The sequence below is a fragment of the Cannabis sativa genome, chromosome X (assembly GCF_029168945.1).
Source record: "Cannabis sativa cultivar Pink pepper isolate KNU-18-1 chromosome X, ASM2916894v1, whole genome shotgun sequence".
NCBI classification, from domain to species: domain Eukaryota; kingdom Viridiplantae; phylum Streptophyta; class Magnoliopsida; order Rosales; family Cannabaceae; genus Cannabis; species Cannabis sativa.
In genome coordinates, this window is record NC_083610.1 from 74,239,090 (window position 1) to 74,263,163 (window position 24,074).

At 38.2% G+C, this 24,074-nt stretch overlaps 2 protein-coding genes across 2 annotated transcripts; both read right to left on the bottom strand.

Moving 5' to 3' along the window:
• Positions 1-9,585: 9,585 nt before the first annotated feature.
• LOC133032349 (uncharacterized) lies at positions 9,586-10,994 on the bottom strand. Its single transcript, XM_061106267.1, has 3 exons — positions 10,509-10,994; positions 9,896-10,413; positions 9,586-9,807 (listed from the first exon to the last, which is right to left on the bottom strand). Exons 1-2 carry the CDS (start codon positions 10,992-10,994, stop codon positions 10,072-10,074), a joined length of 828 nt encoding a protein of 275 aa, XP_060962250.1. The 3' UTR covers positions 9,586-9,807; positions 9,896-10,071.
• LOC133032350 (uncharacterized) lies at positions 10,903-13,982 on the bottom strand. The gene is made up of 3 exons (XM_061106268.1): positions 13,974-13,982; positions 11,577-12,437; positions 10,903-11,500 (listed from the first exon to the last, which is right to left on the bottom strand). Exons 1-3 carry the CDS (start codon positions 13,980-13,982, stop codon positions 11,012-11,014), a joined length of 1,359 nt encoding a protein of 452 aa, XP_060962251.1. The 3' UTR covers positions 10,903-11,011.
• Between the last annotated feature and the right edge of the window lie 10,092 nt (positions 13,983-24,074).

Consider the following 24,074-nt stretch of genomic DNA (forward strand, 5'->3'; position numbering starts at 1 on the left):
GAAAAGGAAGCAAAGGTGGTCGGCCATACATTTGAGGAAACAAGCCTTCCACTTTTGCAACTTTCCTATTTCATCATTTCTAGTTTCCCATTTTCTCAAAGATTGCCAATTCTCCAATTTAACCTGTGAAATGCCAATTCTAATTATTTAATAACTTGAAAATAATTATTAAATAATATTACCATTTAATATATTTATTAATTTAGACATGTAAAGTCTCTTAATTAATAAATAAACCTAGAATCTCTTTTCTTTACAATTTCGCCCTTGCTTAGTGAAAATTCATAAAGTAGACATAGTCTAACTTTAGAATTATAATTGATTAATTAAAATCAATTAACTGAGTCTTACAAGCAGTATGGTCTCAACTAGTATGGGGACCATGGGTTTATATAACCGAGCTTCCAATAAGTCGAACCGAATTTACCAAGTAAATTCCCTAACTTATTAATTCCTTGTTGAATCCACACTTAGAACTTGGAATTGCACTCTCAGTCATATAGAACGCTCTATATGTTCCATGATATAGACACGTCATTAGTTATCCATTGTTATAACCCTAATGTGATCAATGACCCTCTAATAGATGATCTACATTGAAAATGCACTAAGTTACCGTTACACCTTCAATGTATTTTATCCTTAAAACACTTAGCTCCGTATAAATGATATTTCAGCAAAGTGAAATGAGATCTCCACCATTTATCTCTGTTTAGCCAAGCTCGAAGGATATCATCGTTTCACTTCTAAGTTCCTATAGAAGTTATAGATTCCATATTTATGGTAGTGCTCCCACTCAATTATACTATCATGTTCCCAAAATGTACGTATCACCCTGACCCAAAAGTAGGCTTAACTAACAAATCAAAGAACATTTATAGTACTCTTGAGATCGAACCTAACCATATCAGGATTAAGGTCATTTGATCTAGGATCAACAGGTGATATTGAATTGAATAGATATTACGGTAAGTTTTAATATATCTAATCAAAGTTCAATATCGATCCCTTCCGATGTATACTTCATACATCCGATACTGGTAAACTTTGACTTTTCCAAGGTGTAAGAATACCTATCGCTGATTATACTATGTCAGTCTAAATCCAGTGTTCTGACAAATTAGGGAATAAACTTTTGAACATATAATTAAGATTATATTCCACTGTGCTGACAACACTATAATCTTTAACAAATTCATATGTTCTGGACTTAAAAAGAATTCATACATTATATACATATAATCATGAAATAAATCATGTGAACCATGCAACATAAAATGTTATTTCTGATCTTTATTAATAAGTAAATCTGATTATATTGAAATGAGTTTTATTTAGGGCACAAAACCCAACACATGCGAGAGTCATGTTGAATTTTTATGTAACAAGCTTTGGATTCTGGGAAGGAAGGCTGAAGTAGTATAAAAATTAAAGCTTAGACTTCACTTAAAAAGATCAAAGGGAAAACATCACGGAGAGTAGGATAGAATTCAAGCAGTCTTTTCAATCTGGGAATGAGGGTTGAAGACGTATTGTACCCCAATGATCTTTCTTTCACGAAAGACAACGTGCATGCGAGATTCATGTTGAATTTTTATGTAACAAGCTTCGGCTTTCAGGAAAGAAGGCTAAAGTTGTATAAAAATTCAAGCTTAGACTTCGCTTGAAAGATCAAAGAGAAAGCATCACAGAGAGTAGGATAGACTTCAAACATTCCTTCCAATCCGGGAAGGAGGGTTGAAAACGTATCTTACCCCCAGTGATCTTTCTTGCATGAAAAACAATGGCATGAGAGAGTCATGTTGAATTTTTGTGTAACAAGCTTCGACTTCCGGGAAGGAAGGCTGAATGTAACACCCTAACTAGGATAGGCGTATTACGTGATTTTTCAACATGCTGTGCAGCTCGTTGCTAATCAACGAGGTTTATGGAAAACGTGATTAATTAAAATTTTTGCTTTTTAATTAAACTTGTAAAATATTTATACAAAAGACTCGGGATCCCGATTACAAAATCATTTACAAAAGTTTACTGTTCATACAAAATAATTGTCGCCTAGCGACTAGTTACAAAAATAGCCTCGCTGTCCCGATGATCGTACGCTCCAGGCCTAACCGCCCCGACATGTACAATCTTCACCGGCTCGCTCACGGTCCATCAGCTCTAGCCTTGCCTTTACCTACACATAAACATAGCACTGTGAGTCGACAGACTCAGTAAGAAAAGCATAATAATACTCATACATAAATCCCGGTCATGATCGAACGCTCATACCCCTGACCATAACCCTAACTGCCGTGTCCAACACGATACTGAGTCCCCCTAACTGCCGTGTCCAACACGGTACTGAGTTCTGAACGTTCATAGGGACGGTACTATTGACAAGTAGCAGCCTGATCGGTCGAACCGGTCATACTCCGGCTGCTGGTCATACTCCAGCCTGTACCGACGTGTTCTGATGTCGGCTGATCGGTCGAACCGGTCATACTCCGGCTGCTGGTCATACTCCAGCCTGTACCGACGTGATACGTCAAATAGTACGGAACCACCAACCTAAGTATCAGCCTGATCGGTCGAACCGGTCATACTCCGGCTGCTGGTCATACTCCAGCCTGTACCGACGTGATACAGTGTCAGCCTAATCGGTCGAACCGGTCATACTCCAGCTGCTGGTCATACTCCAGCCTGTACCGACGTGACACAGTTGGATGGTTCGAAGCCAACATACATATCTAATGTAATCTAACAGGCTTCCTACATGCACGGTAAACATGTAATCTACATATGCATACTGTTATACTAATCTTACCTGGATTCCGAATTCAGGTGTCTTGGAATCAACTTGTTGGAACTATCTGCGCAACGGACATGTGCTCCTAAACCATAAAAATCACAACACTATAAGTGATACGCTAAATCACTTCCCGGGGACTTAAACTAGGAACTAAAAGTTACCCTATCGATAAAAAGCATGGCAATACCCCAAATAACATAAAAACGAGGAAAACTAGGGTTTCTGAAAATTCCCCAACCGGTAGATCGGTTCTGCAACCGGAATTCCGGTTCTGAGAATTCCTGGACCCTCATCCGGAATTCCGGTTCCTCGCACGAATTTTTCAAAAATTCACCACTCAATCAAATCCAACCCAAATCACCTCAAACCTTCCAGACCTGTTCTATATAACCCAAATAACATTTCTAAAGCATTAAAATCACCCAGAATGCACAGAATTGAAAAACACCATGTGAGCTCCAAGCTTTGAGTTCAAACTCAAACTTGGCTAAAGCTCACTAACAGGCCTCAAAACTAGCTTAGAACTTCATAAACAAGCATAATAACACTGCAGAAAACTAACCCTAATTCATGCAACCACTACAGCAACAATTCACACAATTTCTCTTTGAAAATTCAAGCTTTTTAACAAGAAATCTATCCAACTAGAGCAAGAATAACTAGCATGCAATTCAACCTAATTAAACATACTTAAATCAACATTTTAAACATGGAAACAACAACAACAATTAACAGCAGCAACATCATCAAAATCATTCATGCATTACTCATCTTTTCATCAAAATTTCAAGAAAACAAAGGAAGAAAACTAGACAAGAAATACCTCAACTAGAAACACTTTAACTTGCTGAAAATCACTTGAAATTGAAGAGGAAAATCCACTTTTCTTGCTGCCTCAAGTGGCCGAAAAAGAGAGAGGAAAAGAGAGAGAGCTTTTTGAGAAATTTTGTAATTTTCTAAGTTTTGAAATGAAAATGAATTTTAAGGCACTTAACACATTTTATTTCAGCCAAAAAGAATAATTAAATAACATATATTTCCAATTTATTAAGTCACAAAAGACAAACTAACAATGGGGCAAAATGACCATTTTGCCCCTTCACACTAAAATCACATAAATAACACTAAAGGGGTATTTTTGGGAAATTCTAAATTCCCGGCCATTCCCGACATTCCCAATGTCTAATAAACTGTCCCAAACTACTAACATACTAAGTTGTGATTTTACTGAGCCAAACACCGAGTTCCATGCTACCGGACACCGGAAATGTAAAATTATGAAAACTACTGAATAACATAAAATGCATCTCAGAATTCAATAATAACAGTATAAATAATTATTTAAATAGCTATAAATAATTTTTTCATAATTAAACATGATAAACTGCTAATTTCTAAATTAAACTAAGCGGTCTTTACACTGAAGCTGTATAAAAATTCAAGCTTGGACTTCTCTTGAAAAGATCAAAGGGTGAAAGAGTCGTTGGGAGTAAAGCAGACTTCAAGCAGTCCTTCCAGTCCGAGAAGGAGGGTTAAAGACGTACGACACACCCAACGATATTTCACAGATGGACATGCAGTGTGCATGCATCCCCCGAGTTTCGAAAGGCTCTAGGAGGTGCATGTTTATACCCCAGGATCTCATGGGCACTCTGTCTCCTCTGGTTAAGCGCGAGGCATTTGAGGGTCTCTAGAGCAAGAACCCAGTCTCTTAACAGGATAAGCATGTCACAAGGACTCCCTAACTGGTTTTTAATGGCCCGAGTTGCTCCTTTCTGATGTAACCCCGGGGTTGCAGCTACACTAGGCAACAAGAACGACATTAAGTGAACTTTGCCCAAAGTTGTCAGCCTCTACCAACAGTACCATAATCAAGCCTCACCGATAACCCAGCAAACGCTGACATGTACTAAATTGTGCCCCCTGAACTTTTTTGGCCATAAAAAATTCCCCCCAAACTATTGAGATTGTTAAATTTAAGGACTTTTGTCTAATTTTAGTAAAAAAATTCTAACATGGATGAAAGTTCAAAGGGCATGATTTAGTACATATCAAAGTTAAAGTTTGAGGGGCATGATTTGGTAGATATCAAAGTCTGGGGAGCATGGTTTAGTACATAAACAATCACTAAAACAGTAAAATTGAATGAAATTAGACAAATGTCCTTAAATTTAACAATCTCAACAGTTCGGGGGGAAATTTTAACGACCAAAAAAATTCAGAGGGCACGATTTAGTACTTGTCAAACTTCGGGAAGAAAAATGACTAATTAGTCTAAATATTATATTTACTCTAAAATAATTTTATTATGATATAGTATTAATGATTGTTTATTGTTATATTGTTACATTGATATTTTTTGGTATTTTAAATTTTTATTTCTAGTGTAACTCTATTTAATTATAATCTTTCAATTAGAATATATTTTACTTGGTCTCAAGTACTGTATTCTTGGATAGAAGTTCTACTATAAATATTATTAAAAGAAATCCACTTCATAAGTTTTGTTAATTCTATTTTTAGCATATTTAATTGACAAAAATATTTTATTATTTATTATTAATTTCGGCTGGAGTATTTAAATTAGTTTTCATATTTTGTGTATTTAACTTTTATATTAATCAATTTAATTTTGGAATGAAAGTTGTCTAGCTTTCCTATTTATAGAAAATAAGGTAAAAATAGTAAGTTTTGTTACTCATTTCTTTCTTACCTAACTAGATGTTATATTCTAATCTTGTGTAAATTTCTTATGGGAAATTAGAATTTCCATGCTTAAATAACCCATATATTATTCCCCTAAACTAATACTATACATAATTAATTTTATATGACACTTTTTGTATTTTTCCCATAATACCCTCCCCACCTACATCTACCCACTCCAACCTTTTTCTCATCAATTCAACAAACAAAATCCCCACCCGAAAGCTTCCACAACCACCAAAAAAAATTTCTTCTCTTCACTCATCACTAAAAGCTACAACCTTCCACACTACAAGCTACCACACTAATCCACCACATTAGAAGCAAGAACACATACAAGCTCCATCAATGGGTAAGTAATTAATTTTTTTTTTCTAAATCTTGTTTGTTGTTGTCCTATTTAATTAAGAATGTTGTGTTTGATGATTGATCTGTGGATTGTTGCTGTTATTTTGCTATTTTTTCTGTTATAATTTTTGCTGCATGTGAAAACTGGGATTTTGCTGTTTTTCTGCATTTTTTTTCGTCGGGTCCGATGGGGCTCGATGCTGGCCCGACGTGGGAAAAAATTTGTTGACAGGGGTGAAGACCCGATGGGTCCGATGGTCCATCACTGGGTCCGATGGTCGGACCCTCCTCGGGTCCGATGTTTTTTTCTTAATTTTTTTTTTATTTTTTGGAACAAGGGTCCGATGGTCCCCATAGGGGTCCGATGGTCGGACCATCGGACCCAATTTTTTTGTGAATTTTTTATTTTTTTTTTAAATTTTTTAATATAAGGTCCGATCCTTGTGGGGTCCGATGGTCGGACCAATCGGACCCTACGGGATTTTTTTTTAATCTATTATTATTTTTTATTTATTATTATTAATTTATTTTATATTGATTTATTATTTGTGTTATTTGTTATTTTTTTATTAATCATTATTAGTTATTAATTATTATTTTAGTTAATGTTTTAAGAATTATTTTTTTTTAGTTATTTTATTAACTATAAATTATGAATTATTATTAATTATTGTTTATTTTTTATGGTTTGAGTAATAATTATTAATTATATTTTATTATCAATTAATAATTATTTTTTAATTATTAAATTTTTTTTATTATGAATTATTAATTATTGTTTTATTATGAATTATGAATTATTATGAATTATTATTTTATTATCAATTAATTATTATTGTTTTGTTATTAATGATTAATTAAGATTTTTTTTCGGTGAGATTTTTGTTGTAAATTATAACTGTGTTTTTTTAAATATATGTGACAGGTTGAACTGTTAATGCGTGTGTTATGTATAATGGTGTTTGGGAGTTTGATGGTAGAGATTGGGTTTATAAACGGGGCGACAATTTGACATTTGACATTGATCCAAACCTAAGCTACTCAGGTTTGGTTGATGTTTTGTACGAAGAACTGGATGTCGACAAAGTGGAGTATGACTTGAAATTGGAAGTACATTACAAGTACAAGAAAGGCTTTGAGTATCGCCCTGAAGTTATTGGAAATGATAAGCGTGCAAGGTACTTTTTATCTACACTTGCGAAGAAGCCAGATGAATTTACTCCTTTGTTTGTGACTTTGTTAAAGAAGAATGTTTGCGTCGATCCTAGTCCCACACCAAGTTTTGTTAAGGATAATCGTAGCGAGGTTGGGAGTTTTGTTGGTCCAGAAACAAATCCAGAGGTGTTGGTTGCAGATGTATTACCTGAATTAAACAATATGATGCCGAGTGCTGATATTGTAGCACAAATGCCGTTCATCGATGGTTTTTTTAATGGTCCAGACCCTGAATGTTATGTTGAGGGCAATGATGGCGTAAGAGACGACCAAGGTACAGAGGCCCCTGCTGCTGTACCTTTGAACTTGACTCCACTATCGTACCAAATACCACCGAGGCCACCGACACGGAAAAGAATGCCCCGTAGAGAAAATTGCCAAACACCTGGTACTAGTAGTAGTCGTCCAGGCGAAACCAGTCATGCTAGAGGAACTACTGACAGTACAGGTCCTAATAATGGTAGAGAGACCAATGATATTAGTGGTCCTACTGATGCTCGAGGTACCAATGTGACTGGATGGAGCGATCCATTTTCTTCTTCGACAAGTTACGGTAAATTCAAGGAGAAAATGTATACAAGAGAAGACATCGAGGATCATAGTCATTATATATCTACGGGTGGCACACCAGGCGGGGAGTTACATGTGGGAAAGTTTTTTAGAGACAAAGAGCATTTAAAGATGGTTGTTGGCCTGTATGCAATGAAGAAAGGGTTTGACTACTACGTTAGGAAGTCCGGTACTGATATTTGGTACGTCACATGTAAGGATACAGATTGTGGGTGGAGATTAAGAGCGAAGAAGAACGTACTTTCTAACATGTTTGAGGTGAGTACATTTCATAATGTACATACATGTTCCCTTGATCTTCGAGGAAAAGATAACCGTCAAGCATCACCTGTAATAGTTGCCCATCTAATTAAGGATAAGTTCACAACTGACGGCTCGGATCAGTTGCCCTCTGATATAAGAAAAAGTATACACAAGGATTACGGGATCCAAATGAGTTACGAAAAGGCATGGAGGTGCAGAGAGAAGGCAATACACCTGTCTCGGGGTACACCTGAAGATTCGTACTCTTTATTGCCTAGTTACTTGCACATGCTACAGTTGCGGAATCCAGGTACCATCACGGATTTTGTGGTAGAAGATGGTCGCTTCAAGTATTGTTTCTTCTCTCTAGGTCCTTCTATTCGGGGGTTTAAGTTTTGTCGACCTGTTATATGCGTTGATGGGTCTTTCTTGAAGACTAGGTATGGTGGGCAAATGTTGTGTGCAGTGGCTTTGGATGCAGGGAGTCATATCTTTCCGATAGCTTTTGCTATAGTTGACAGTGAAAACCACAATTCCTGGACCTATTTTATGAGAAAATTGAAAGAAACGATTGGTGATGTTGAGAACTTAGCTTTTGTTTCGGATAGGCATCAAAGCATTGTTCGTGCTTTGGATATCGTGTTCCCTGATGCACACCACGGTGCATGCTACCACCACATTATTATGAACGTCAACCACAAGTTCAAGACTGACGTCTTCACGAATCACATTTACACGTGTGCGTACACGTATTCAAGATCAGAGTTTCACAGAGAATTTGAGAACATTCGGGCCATGAATCCAGCGGTTGCAAAATATCTTGAGGAAATCAGATTTGAAAGATGGGTCAGGTCGTACTTTCCAGGGGTACGTTACAATGTAATGACGAGCAACTGGGCTGAGAGCTTCAACAACACAACTAAGGATGCAAGAGGCTTCCCGATCACTACTGTTGTAGCATTCTTGAGGTCCAAGGTCCAGAAGTGGTTTGCTTCACGAAAAGAAAAAGCTGACAAGTGGACGAAACCCCTAGCACCAGAAATGGAGGAGGACTTGACATTGCATTTTGAAAAAGGTCGGTATTTGAACGTTGACTCATGCGGGCCTTACACGTTGCAGGTTCACCCTGGAGGAACAGTTATGACCGGTGGCGTAGTGGACTTGCAGGAACATACTTGCACTTGCGGCTTGTTCCAGTGCATGAAGTTTCCTTGTCCTCATGCATGTGCTGCATCTCAGGAGCGAAGTATTAGCGCGTACACACTATGCTCGCCATATTACACAACTGAATATTGGAGGAGGACATATGAAGGAACAATTATGCCAGTTGGTGACGAGGATGATTGGGAATTGCCTGATGACATCAAGAACATGAGAGTTGGAGTGCCTGTTGAGAAGCAACCAGTAGGGCGACCCAAGAAGCAAAAGGTTGGAAGAATTAAGAACAACCGAACTGCTTGTAACGGTGAAAGGATTATCAAATCGCGAAATTGTAGCATGTGCGGTGCCAAGGGGCACAACAGAAGCACTTGCAACTACCGAGGTTAAAAATGTTATTTTAGTTTATTTGTATCGTGATGGGTTGGACTATTATGTATTGTTATTGAATTAATGTTGGACTATTTTAAACATTAGAATTTGTGATATTTTATGTTTACATAATTATTATAATTTGTTGCACGAAAGAAAGGCGTAAAATTTGTATGAACTCTTGAAAAAACATAAACATACCAATAAAAAAAAACCATTTACATTGTTATCTTAATAAATACCAAATAAAAAAAACATTTGTTCATGCTAAATTCTGGTAAAACAAATCTACACACCACCGCTCTCTAAATTTCTTCATATTCTCATCGTGCACATTATCAAACGTAGTCTCCAGCATACTATGCTCGATGTGCTCTATCACGTACATCCCGCAGTTACCGCTGTATGAGACAATAAAAAGTAAATGAATAAAAGTGTGCAAATTAAATTCAAGTTAAATAACAAAAAAATCAATTGTAATTAAGTTACCTTGTCTTTGTCTATGGAACAACGGCCCGATCCATGACTTTTGAAGTGAAACTTCTGACCTGGCTCTCTGAGGCGGTAAGTTGAGGCAAGAGGATCATGTCATGACTCTCGAATAGGCCAGCCTGCAGCAGCAAATTTGGTAGTAATTTTTCCCACATTGCCAGGTGACGGTTGAATTATTTCGGGGAAATCGATCCGAGGCTGGAGTCAAATATGTTCAACAACCAATGATCCAGATCTATCTCTAATGCCACCCAATGCTTTGCTCCATCGAAGTAGAGGGCCATATATATTCTCTCCTTGTTCTTCCAACTGGCCAAGAATTGACTTTCATCCCCTCGAATCAAATCTAATATGCTCTCGTCCCACTGATAGTTAGCCTGGTCATCACCCGCAGCTTCCCACCGAGCAATAACTCCTGCTGGGAAAATACACGGCATTATGACACATCTATTCGGGTAGGACTCGGGATAAAAGTGTTGCCGCCTCCTCATCAAATGGAATGCCGCATCCAAATGCTAAAACATGAAAATTAAATATGTCAGAGTTAAATAAAAAAGAGTTAGATAAAGTCTTTAAAAGCAAAAGCAGTAAAAAAGTCTTAAAAACTTACATCGTTCCCAAGCCAAAATTTCGGAGTATGCAGTTCGAGGAACCAAGACGAATGGTATCGACCGGTGAAGCACTCTCTCGAGTAATTGTTCCCAATCTGGTCGAGTACCCAATTGTGAAAAGTCTTGAGCAGCTTCCGATCAACCACTCTAAGTGGGTCCGCATTCACGAGTGTCGAAGTAGCCCTAGCCTTCTTCTTCATTTCAGTGTACTCAGCGAACCACCTAGGCCGCCTTCTCTTCCTCCGGTTCTCCATGACTTCTGGAGCTGTCTCTAACACCTGCACCTCAGAATCCTGAGTATCCCCGATGCTGGTGATATTCGTCTTCTCAGGTGTACAGAACATGTCATCATCATCCGGTTGGTAATCATTTGGGAGAATAAAGTCATCTTCCGGTTGTGGCTGTGGCTGTGGCTGTGGCTGTGAATCTGCTGCCGGCCTTCCAGGATCTTGCAGGAGCGTCATTATGGTCTTCAACTGATCCATAATCGCTGTTTGTCCTCTTAGCAGAGCGGCCTGCCCCCTCTCCACAGTCTCCAACCTTGCCAAAATGGCAGGGTATACTGGATCGCGAGCCTCCGAGGTGCTGGGAATGGAAGCTGACGGGGGAACAGGAGGACCCTGTGACGCTGCAAGTGGGTCAACACCAGACCCATCAGGAACTGAAGCTGCAGATGGGCAACACCAAACCCATCAGGAACTGAAGCTGGAGATGGGTCAACACCAGACCCATCTGGAACTGCGGGCGATGCACGTGGAGGAGACGGTGGAGGTGGTGTAGAGTCTTTAAATATTCGGGCTGCCTCCGCTCGTTCTTCCAATGTGGAGGCAAGCTTTTCGGCCTGGCTTCGCAAAGCATCCTGTGTTGGTTGCCCATCCTCACCCAACACAAGTTCCTCCAAGTCAACAAATAACGGAGGCTGACCCCCGGTTATGTAACTCACAAACTCAATCTCGTTCGGCCGAGGACATAACACGGAGTACACTGTCAACTGAAAAATATAACAAATATATTAATATAATATATGGAAATTAACATGAATTCAAAATAAAGCGTAACAAACTTACATTTTTAGCAAATAATCTGGTCACTTCATCCTTCCCGAGTGTAGTTTTCGGCTTACTCTCCCAGTTGACCATTCTCGGAAAGCCATGCGACCTCCTCACTGCATACTCGTTGCCCAGCTGTAATATGGCCTCGTATGCCCAATACTGCAACGCTGCAGCATAGCCGTAGGCTGAGTATTTTGCCTCCTTCTGAGTTACTCCCTTCTCAATCTTTTTCAACATCTTATTCTTCACATCCAAGTAATCCTTGTTACAACTTTCCATCAGCTTGGTGTAAGAAATCTTTCCCCAGGGATACTCGTAGAAGAATGGAAGGTTATCAACCATTCTTATCACAAAAGGAGGAACGGCAGTCTTCTCCTCCTTACCAGTGAGGACGCCCATAACAAACAAGGCCATCCCCAACTTGTAAACATCATCAGCTTCTGTGCAGCTCTCAAAAACTGTGCGCAGTTGGCCGAAGGTGATCGAAGCACTACCGTTGAAATATTCCTGAATCAACCGGTCAGAGCTTCCATTTTGTTTGATGTCTTCCTCAGTAGGGCCGGGCAATAAGTTTAACCCGGTGACCAAGCCGAACTCCACCCTCCCAAATCTACATCTCTTCCTTCCCACATAGAAATGCACCTCGTCCGGCTTGTCAGATTTTATTTTGTGAAGCATCAACTGATGAAAAAATGCTCCAGAAAATTGTATGGGCGCTCTCTCGAAAAACTGTTTGAAAGGGGATTCCCTCACCCTGTCCAATAGGTTAAATTCTTCAAATTTAGCCTTAATCTCCGGGTAGTAGTAACTACCCCCGTGCCATGTGACACGGCCAATGTAATGGTCCGACACTGGAATTATAAGATGTGCACTTCCCTAAAAAAAAAAAACCAACAACGATAATTAATAATTAATAATACAAAAATACAACAATTATTGTTTCTTTAATAATAAAAAAAAAATTACCAATTTGAAATACCCCTCTCATTTTACCAATACCTAGTAAATAATATAAAATAATTATTAATAGAAAAAAAACACTAATTCATAATTAATAACAAAACAATAATTAATGATTAATAATAAAAAAAATTATTAATAAAATAATTATCAATCATTAATATAAAACAATTATTAATAAACAAATTATTAATATAACAATTATTAATAATTAATGTAAAACAATTATTAATAATTAATAATAAAAAATAATTATTAATAATATAAAACAATTATTAATATAAAACCATACCTAGTAAATAATATAAAATAATTATTAATAGAAAAAAAAACACTAATTCATAATTAATAACAAAACAATAATTAATCATTAATAATAAAAAAAATTATTAATAAAATAATTATCAATCATTAATATAAAACAATTATTAATAAACAAATTATTAATATAACAATTATTAATAATTAATGTAAAACAATTATTAATAATTAATAATAAAAAATAATTATTAATAATATAAAACAATTATTAATATAAAACCATACCTAGTAAATAATATAAAATAATTATTAATAGAAAAAAAAACACTAATTCATAATTAATAACAAAACAATAATTAATTATTAATAATAAAAAAAATTATTAATAAAATAATTATCAATCATTAATATAAAATAATTATTAATAAACAAATTATTAATATAACAATTATTAATAATTAATGTAAAACAATTATTAATAATTAATAATAAAAAATAATTAATAATTAATATAAAACAACTATTAATATAAAACAATACCTAGTAAATAATATAAAATTATTATTAATAAAAAAACATTAATCAATAATTAATAATAAAACAATTATTAATACTAAAACAATAATTAATACTAAAACAATAATTAATAAAAAAAATAATATTCAATAAATAATAATTACTAATTAATAAAACCAAAAAAAAAAAAAATCAACCCACAGGTCCGATGGCTACGAATCGGACCCACTGTGAGGTCCGATTGGTAGCCATCGGACCCATACAAAACAATTACTAAGCATCGGCCCCATTAATATTTAAAAAAACGAAAAAAAAAATTGGGTCCAATTGGACCGATGGGTCCGATTGGCTGCCCATACAGAACACAGCCGAACCCCCCCAATCGGACCCATTTAATCGTACCATCGGACCCGAGCCAAAGGGACCATCGGACCCATACTCGGGCCCGTAATCGGACCATTGGACCACCTCCACTATCGGGCCGGCCTTCTTCCCCAAATCCGAACGCCATATTCACCATTTTTTACAGTCGAAATCCAATTTTTACGGATTTCTTAAATCCGAATCCCATTTCACAATAAATTTCTTAAATCTTACCAATAATATTTCACAACTCAAACTAAATAAATCTGTAAACCATTTCTAAGAAAAAAAACAAAAAAAAAAACCACTTACCTTTGACATTTTCGGAGTGGGGGTCGGGGTTGCGAGTTGCTCGGACTAGGTTGCGAGTTGCTCGGGGTACAACGTTCGTTGGGGTTCAGGTTCCACGCCGGAGTGATCGGGGTTCAGGTTCGACGGCTGTGGCTGAGTTGGGGTTTTGGGTTTTTTAGTGCGGCTGAGAGAAGAGTGAGGAAGAGAGAGGTTGATGGTTTCAAATGAGAGGGGTAAATTAGGAAAATTGGTAAATTGGTCATATATTACCAATTTTAATAAGTTTGCATTTAGGGAAAAAATAACATGGTATTTTAAGCATAGAATTTCAAATTTCCCTTTCTTATTTTGTTAGATCATATTTATTGAGGAGAAAATTGGAGCTAAACTTTCATTTTTTATAAAAAAAAAAATCATACTTACTGCTCACGATTCTATAAGTACAAAAATAAAAATTACGAAGATTTACTTTAAAGAATTTTCTAGTAAGTTAGGATCTTGTTCAAACTGTGTATAAACTGTCAATAAAGTATATATTAATTATAAATACATCTTAAAAATATACTTTTGTAATATACGACTAAAGATACACCCCTAACAATAATCTCAGTAAAATAATAATAATAACAATATTCGTTGTAAAGAAAAATGAGAAAAAATACAAAGAAAGGTGCTACTTTAAAAATAAATAAAAGACCTCGAAATTATATATACTTTGGTAGTTGTTCTTCCCCAAGGCCAAGGCCATAACCATAAATATCTTGGTTGTTTGGAAGATATTTATAGAGGTTCGTGACGCACAACATGACGACACATTGCATGATCGACACGTGGCGTTCGGACTCACTAACTTAAAAGAGCTAATTCAATTGTTGTAATAATGATGTAATTACACGTGTTCAGATGCTTTTCCAGTAAGCTCGCCACTTGCTTTTTCAGATCAATCCATAGATTTGTATTTATTAGATTGGTTTGTTAAACCAACCACTGTTTTGTTATGAGGGGCTCTACTTGCATATGCAGAAATATATATAAATAAAAGAAGAAGAAGGAAATGAACGTAGTAGAAAAGATAGCATAGTGATATTCATTGTTGAAGGGGATCGATGACCTAACAATTGATGTACAACCATAGTAAAAAAAAATAATATACAATATAAAAATATAACTAATTTAGATTTTGAGGAATTATGTCTTTTTAATTTTTTAATCATTAAAAATTCTTTTTAAACTATTGAGATTGTTAGATTTAAAAATTTTTGCTCAATTTTATTAAAAAAAGTCTCATGTGAATGAAAATTTAGGTAACATAATTCGATACATGTTAAAATTTAGAGGGCATAATTTTATAAATATTAAAGTTTGAGAGACATGATTCATATTATATGGACAATTGTCATATTACTAAAATTAGATAAAAACCTTTAAATCCAATAATTTTAATAAATTAAAAAAAAATTAACGACCTAAAAAATTTAAAAAATATAATTTAGTACATATAAATAAAAAAATATGAAGTATTTTTAAATTAATTCTTCATATCCAAGCTTTTTATATATGAGATTATAGTAAAATTTTTAATTTACGTTTATTTATTGAAAAGAAATCAAAATTTAATTTGACAATAAATGAGGTGTATAATTATAGTTTTTTTTTTTAATTAAATAGTACACAATTTGTTTTTTAGTAAGAAATAATGTACAATTTTTTATTTTGGTTTTTATTTTTAATTAGTGTACAATTTAAATCAAGTATAGTTGTAAATAAATAATTTTATCTATTTATATAGAATGATATGTAATATATCACTTTAATTTTAAGTGTTGGTGAAAAGGTATGGAGCTGGTGTTGAGTTGTTTCGGATTTGTGGTGGTAAAGATTTGGATTGATTTTTGGTCTCTTATTTTATGAAAAAAAAAAAAATTTGTTTTTTTTTATTTTTTTATTTTGATTATAGTTTTAATAATGGCGTTGCTACACCACTCTATTAGATTAAGTGGTTACTTGTTATTTTTAGGAAAGATGTTTGTGAACTGTTGATTATTGTTACAAGTCTTGCCATTCAGAAAGCTAGTTGTTATTCTGGAAATAAGTTATGGGAAGCTTGGTGTCTATCCGGAAAGCTTTGTTTGAGAAGTTGTGGCCAGTCTGGATGATCCTTCCAGATAGCTTATCCTCCGTAAGGAAAGTCTTGTCAGATAGCTTGTCATGAGTTAGGAGACGTACTTCCAGATAACTTGTTGTCAGACTTGAGTGTCCATCTGGAGTACTTGTATTCATCCAAATAGTCTCGTCGTGATTGACTCTTCTATATTGTCCATACTAACAGCACGTTACTGAAGCTGACATGGAATATGTTGCTAGAGCTGACTCGGAGACTTTAAAGCGGCATTAATTAGTCACGATAAAATTAGAGCTAATTTTAGTAACTTATACAAGCCTATATATAGCTATCACATTTGTAGTCCATGGTAATCAAACCACTGAAAGCTTGAGTAAAAATCGTGATTGTGAAAGGTTTGAGAGAGAGAGAGAGAGAGAGAGAGAGAGAGAGAGAGAGAGAGAGAGAGAGAGAGAGAGAGAGAGAGAGAGAGAGAGAGAGAGAGAGAGAGAGTCCATAATAGAGAGAAAATTTTTCTTTTAATCTCTGTAAAGTGTGAGAGGATTCTTGTAATTCTGTAAACAAATATCAATAAAGATATAATTATTGCTTTATCATATATTTGTTATTATAAATCATTTATCGCTTATCAAATAGACTCGTTATCGTTGGCTAAAAGCGAGGTCAACACACTGGATTTAGACTTACATGATAATCGGCGATAATGTATACTTACACCTTGGATAAGTATTATGTCCTTTCCAGGGCATTGTCAAAGTATACCAGTATCAGATGTATAGAGTATACATTGGAAGGGACCGATATTGATCTTGGATAAGATATCATAAACTTACCATTATATCTTTCTCAGCCAATATCAATGGTTGATCTTAGGTCAATGAATCTTAATCCTAATATGGTTAAGTTCAGTTTAGTTGTATTATTTATGTTCTTCAAGTTGTTCGTGGATGCTAACCAATGGTTCTGGCAGATATTTACATCTTGGGAACATGGTAGTTTAATTGAGTGGGAGCACTAATCATAGATATGGAATCTATAGTTTCTATAAGTATTTAGAAGTGAAACGATGATTTCCTTCGAGCTTGGCTGAATAGAGATAAATGATTGAGATCTCATTTCAGTCATTATATTAATTTACTGAAATATCATTTATAAGTAGCTAAGTGTTTTAAGGATAAAATGCGTTGAAGGGTAGAACAATAAATTTATCGCTACTCAGTGTAGATCATCTATAGAGAATCTTTGGCTATTAGGATTGTAACAATAGATAATCATAACGTATCTATATCGTGGTACATATAGAGCGTTCTATATAATTGAGAGTGCTATTCAATTCCAAATTTATAGTGGCGCAAGGCGAAATTAATAAGTTAGGGAATTTACTTGGTAAATTCTAGATCTACTTATTGAAAGCTCGATTATATAGGCTCATGGTCCCCTCACTAGTTGAGATAATACTGCTTCTAGATCCAGTTAATTGATTTTAATTAATCAATTATAATTTTAAAATTAGATTATGTCCTATTTATGAATTTGTTACATCAAATTGTGAGACCTTCCAGTTATTCGAGACAACCAATGACAGAACAGTCCGAACTGTTGTTGGCTTAACAACCGGACTAAAGGTTTTTTCAAAATCTATGCCAGCTTCTTGAAGATATCCCTTTGCTACAAGTCAGGATTTGTATCTGTTTAGAGAGCCATCTTTGTTTAGTTTGACATGATGAACCCATTTGCATCTTATGACATGCATGTTGGATTTAAGTGGTACAAGTGTCCATGTCTAAGCCTTATGTAGAGCCCCAATCTCTGAATTCATTGCCCCATTCCATTTTGGATCAGTAAGTGCAACCTTTAGTGACTTAGGTTCAGTTGGCAAGATAGACTCAGGCAATGGGTGCTTAGCTGCCATATATGACTTTGGCTTTCTAATGCCTGATTGAGACCTAGTGCGCATGCTGTGAGTCCTTTGACCTGTGACAAGGGGCACTGGTTCTGTGTCAATAGAAGGAGCAGGGGGTAGAGAACTAGGTATAATCTGAGGGTTATTAAGTTGAGTGGTATTTAATTGTTGTGGATGAGAGTTGGTGAGATCAGGGTTGAGTAAACTGGAAGGTTCAGATGGTGGTAAAGGAGATTTTGTTGGTGCAGGATGTATATTTGTGGCAACTAGGTTACATTCAGGAGGATGAGATGGTAAGATATGTGTAGGAGACACAATGTTGATGGTTGGTGAAGTAGTATCAGTATTATGGTTGGTTATAGGAGACGTATGCTCATTGACACCAGAACCAATGGCCACAATAGGAAATGCACCAAAATTAGTTTCAGCATGCTTATATGCACCCGTAGAGAAATTAGCAGTAGGTAAATGAGATATAACATGAGAATTTACCTATTGAGATGCTTGCTGAAGTGTTGTTGCAGGAAATGAATTCTCATCAAAGACCACATGCCGACTAATAAACAGTCTGCCTGAGGGATTTTCACAAAGATATCCTTTGTGCACTGAAGAATACCCTAGAAAGATACACTCCTGAGATCTAAACTCCATTTTGTGGTTATTGTAGGACCTTAAATGGGGATAACAAGAACAGCCAAACGGCTTCAAAATGTTGTAATCAGGAGGTTGACCAAACAGATACTCAGAAGGAGATTGATTTTGTAAAACTGGGGTGGGTAGTTGATTAATGAGAAAGGCAGCTATGTGAAAAGTGTAACACCCTAACTACCTTAGGCGTATTACGTGATTTTTAAACGTACTGTGCAGCTCGTTGCTAATCAACGAGGTTTATGGAAAAACGTGATTAATTAAAATTTTGCTTTTTGATTAAACTTGTAAAACATATTACAAAAGACTCGGGATCCCGATTATAAAAATATTTACAAAAAGTTTAACTGTTTAACTATTACATCAAAATAAAAGTCGTCTAACGACAGTTACAAAAAATCTCAGCCTTGCTGTCCCGAGGATCGTACGCTCCAGGCCTAACCGCCCCGACATGTACAATCTCATAAGCTCGCTCACGGTCCATCAGCTATAGCCTTGCCTTTACCTACACATGAACATAAACTGTGAGTCGACAGACTCAGTAAGAAAAGCATAATAATATCATACATAATTCTAACTGCCGTGTCCAACACGATACTGAGTCCCGCTACTGCCATGTCCAACATGGTACTGAGCCACTACTGCCATGTCCAACATGGTACTGAGTTTTGAACGTTCAGGGGACGGTACTATTGACAAGTATCCTCCTGATCGGTCGAACCGGTCATACTCCGTGCCGCCGGTCATACTCCACATGTACCGACGGATAGGTCAATAGCACCGAACCACCAACCAAGTGTCAGCCTGATCGGTCGAACCGGTCATACTCCGGCTGCTGGTCATACTCCAGCCTGTACCGACGTGACAGGGTTGGATGGTTCGAAGCCTAAATACATAACTAATGTAATCTAGCAGGCTTCCTACATGCACGCTAAACATGTAATCTACATATGCATACTGTTATACTAATCTTACCTGGATTCCGATTTCAGGTGTGCCGGTCAACCTGACTGGAACTGAAGCTGAGCGGCGGATTACTGGCTCCTAAACCATAAAATTCACAACGCTATAAGTGACACGCTAAATCACTTCCCGGGGACTAAAACTAAGAACTAAAAGTTTCCCTATCGATAAAAAGCATGGCAATACCCCTAAAAACCTAAAAACGAGGAAAACTAGGGTTCGGAAAAATTCCCCAACCGGCAGACCGGTTGCCCAACCGGAATTCCGGTTCTGGGAATTACTGAACCCTCATCCGGAATTCCGGATGCACAACCGGAATTCCGGTTCCTCGCAGGCAGCCAACTAAAATTCTCATAACTCGACCAATTCAACCCCAATTGGTCCCATACTTTCCAGACCTGTTCTAAACTATCCCTAGAACAAATCCAAGGCATCAAAACCACCCAGAAAACACATATACAAAAATCACCATTAAAGACCAAGCTTTGAGTTCCAAAACTCAAACTTGGTTAAATCCACTAACATGCATCCAAACCTAGTTAATTCTACTTAACCAAGCATAATAACACCTCTGAAAACACACCAGAACATCCAGCAACTTCACAGAACAAAATGAACCATTTCTTTCAAAAAAAATCATAACTTTTTCACATAAGCATTTAACCAACTAGAACAAGGATTCAAGCATGCTATACAATCTCATTAAACCTAATTATTTCAACATTTAAACAAAGAACAACAACAATAATAATCAGCAGCAACAACATCAAAGATTCAAGCATGCAACACCCATTTTCATCATAAATTTCAAGAAAAACAAGGTAAGAAACTAAAGCCAAGAAATACCTCAATGAAAATTCACTTTGATCTAGCTAAACCACTTGAAATCACCAAGCAAAACCCAGCCCTTGCACAGTGTTACGTGCAGTCTATGATGGCATGTTACAAGCTAAGTGATGCCCACAAGTTGGCCAAGTGGTGGTCAAGTGGTGGCGCATGTTGTGGTGCATGCAGGTGGCATGCTGATGCTTAGTTTGTATGCAGTGGCATTTTCGTAAATATCTTCAATATTGTCCGGATCGGGACGGGACTTGGTATTCACCATTTATTTGGGTCTACAAATAGAATGGTGCAATCGGTTTGGCGAAACTAGGTGATTTGGTATATGGTGCTTCCCATATGTCTACAGAGCAAAAATCATCTATGTTCCTGGTAGAAGGCTAAAAGCTCAGAATGCTCTTTAAGGGGGTACTCTGGTGTCAGCTCTCCACCACCCCTTGCACCTTGGTGCTAAGTGAGCTACTACTAGCCAGTGGGGGCTAGTAGGGCGGGCATATGATGACCACGAGGGGACTCATATGTCTCCAGCGGGAGTCGGGAGTACTCATGGACATTATCGGGCCGACCTGGTAGTGCGTCGAAGAATGCCGCCAGAGGTTCAATGGTACGTTTCCCGTGGCTTGCCGGTATGCCGCTTGCACGAGACGTCGCCTAGATCCTCCAAGAGACGTCGTGGTGCGCCTAGGCCACGAGTCTCAACACGAGATGACACGGGTAGTCATTCGTGGGCTAGTTTGCATACGCGCATGGGACGGATGCAACATGTTGGAAAGGGACAGAGGTCTAATGTATGCAACTGGTTTGGTGGCTTGTCTTGAGGGCCTGCCAACATGCGTGGAGGCATGGCGCCTTGAGGATTGGTCCATGGACGTATGGGAGTCCTTGGGCGACGAGAGAGACTATTCGGACAGTATCGAATGGGGCATGATAGAGGCGTTGGCACGTTGGCTTGGTGTTGGCATCTTGCCACACATGCTACCTTGGTCACGAGTGACAAGGTGAGCGTCAGTGTTGGGATTTGTCTTACCATGGTGGGAACCTATGGACAGTGCGAGTATCCTGGCTAGAGAGCCTCGATGCATGAATGCACTCATGGATGCTTGCGAGCATGACTCGGCGGGAGTTGTTCGAAAGACGGAAGTGTGCACGAGGCACACGGTCGCGCGAAAAATGAGCCCCTTTGTTACTCGGATGGTTGGAAGGCTGACCTTGGCTTAGAGAAGTCAAGGTGCCGCACGGGTGTTCCGCTGCCTGAAAAGGTGAGCCCGTGACAGTTGGTATCAGAGCCAGGTTCATCTCAGTGGGAGGTGAACCTGGTTGGCCTATCCTAGAGAGGATGTAGGCGTGTGGACGGATCGAGATGGTCCGAATGTTGGAACAAGACGTCGTTGAGCCAGTTAGCCTTTTAAAGAGGATCAGTAGGCTGAGATGGAGTTAAGACTTGGTTGCTTCTCTTCATGGGAATACTGGACATCCTAAAGAGGAGACATGGATGGTTGCTTCGAGTCAAGTTCAGGGATGCTAGAAAGACAACTACCACGTGAAACTGTAGAGAGGCGCAACAGAATGTTTGAAACTCGTTGGCATAGGACAAGGTTGAGGGGATAGTCCATGTTGTATGCTTGGTACACTAGGCCAAGTTTGCCTGAGTGACATTGTAAGCCGCAGGAGGCGCTTTTGTTGAAAAGGAAGCTTGCTGGCAGGAGTGTGGAAGTAGTGCAGGGACCGTCAGATTCTTGTTAGTCACGACAGAGGTCGAGAGTTGATAACCGAGATGGTTCAGATGGGGACAGATATGGAATGCTTCAGTTGCTACATTGTGTGTCGAGAGGGACGCACATGGAGACCAAGGCGGGCAGAGGCCGCAATCGTCAGAGGATGGTTGTACTTGGAGGTGTTCGCATGCGAGTTTTATTTGATCCATATGGAAGCGCCGAGGCAGTTGAGTGGAATGTGTTGGCTTGTTAAATCGCCATAGGGCGTAAGTCACACAAAGACATCGATAGAGATGCGGAGTTGTGGAATAAAGGCATCAAAGAAGCCAGCAGGGCTGAGAAGACCGAGCGCAAGCATTGAGATGGCGCTAGAGTTTGTGTGGAGGCCAGAGGGCCGTGCCAGTGAGACTTAGTAGTCATGTTGGCCTGCGAAGGTCGAGAAGGGTGCTACAGTTTGCATGATGACCAGAGGGCTACATCATTGGAACTTAATATACCGTGAGAGCCAGAAGGACGTGATGCAAGTGTGAATCAGTTGGATGGTTGAGTGGGAAGTTAGTGCATGCATGTGGAAATCGACAGGGGTGCTAATGAGATAGTTGACTCGAGAGTCACATCCTGCGGGATGCACTTTTAGATGACATGGTGTGCATGAAGAGTTGGGGCGGTCAGGCATTTGCGTGTGGGCATGTTGTCGAGGACGCCAGCAGATGAAGTGGGGGAGAGACCTTCACGGTTCACTCAACAAGACTAGTTATTCATTACAAGCATTGAGAGGAGTATTATGGAGATTGATTGTTGTTCAGGATGTAAAGTCAAGAAGACTCAGGACACAGGCAGAGCCAGTTATCTAGGGTGAAAGTCTGCTGGACTCAGGTACTAAGATAACATCATGGCAATGTTGGCCTAGGGTGAAAGTCAGCAGGACTACAATACTAAGGCAACATTGAAATGTCGAGGGGCGAAGAGTCAGAATGATCGAGGCATTAGTTCAACATCTTCATCAAAGTGAAATGTGGAGTGGAGGAACCGTATGCGAGTATGCGGTTAGCTTGCGAGCTGTACCTTGAGAGGTATTCCTCTTAGAGAGAAGTTCTTCCCAAGTTGAAGTGGGGGAGCCCACTAATTCATGTGTTTGAAGAATCAGGGCACTTGTTCAGTTTTGGTATGTGAATCCAGAGGGAAACACTACAACAGATGGTTTGTTCAGGGTGAAGACTTGCATGATTGCTGCAAGCTGCAGATAGACAATATGCAAGGGCGTAGACTGAGATCAAGACTGAGCTAGTTTGCGGCATGTTATGGGCATGTTTTGTGTTTATGGGAACACTGGTGTTGTATGGGACACTGTAAGCCGAATGGTTCAGAGAACATATGTCGATGGGAGATAGCGGATTGGGATGACTTCAAGTCTTAAGAGTAAGACTGGGTGTCATCAAGTTCATCGAAAATTAGCGAGTCATCAGAGGATGCAGGGTTGATTTTGGGAGATAAACTTGTGACACAATTTTGGGAGCCGACACAAGCAGGAGCTCAGAGGAGCAAGTATGCAGTGGGTCAGTGGGACCTTTGCATGAAGCCGTGGGTATGCGGTTGGGCCAGAGGGCCAATGTTGTCAACTTCGCGAAGAAATTGGGTGCAAGAGTGCACTTGGTGCTGCATTGGGTGCAGTTGGCTTGCGAGCCTCGTCCAGGTGGGACGCACCAAACTTTATCCTGCGATGAGTGTGTCTTGCTCGATCGCCATCAGGAGGATGGTGCGCCATAGAGTTGGCATGTGAAGTTTCCAGAGGGACTTGTCCAGAGGGACTTAGCTTCAGTGGAAGCGTGTTTTGTAGGTGCCGTTGGGAACGGTTGGTTTGCGAACCTCACCCCGAGGGGTGCACCATACTTAATCCGTGTCAAAAGGAGTATGCATTGGACGATTGGCGA

Coding starts and splice junctions, on each gene's coding strand:
- LOC133032349 (XM_061106267.1), bottom strand. CDS start 10,994: ATGGATCAGTTGAAGACCATAATGACGCTCCTGCAAGATCCTGGAAGG. Junction 10,414..10,508: donor AATTTTGGCTTGGGAACGAT/GTAAGTTTTTAA, acceptor TTCATGTTTTAG/CATTTGGATGCGGCATTCCA.
- LOC133032350 (XM_061106268.1), bottom strand. Junction 11,501..11,576: donor CCAGATTATTTGCTAAAAAT/GTAAGTTTGTTA, acceptor TATATTTTTCAG/TTGACAGTGTACTCCGTGTT.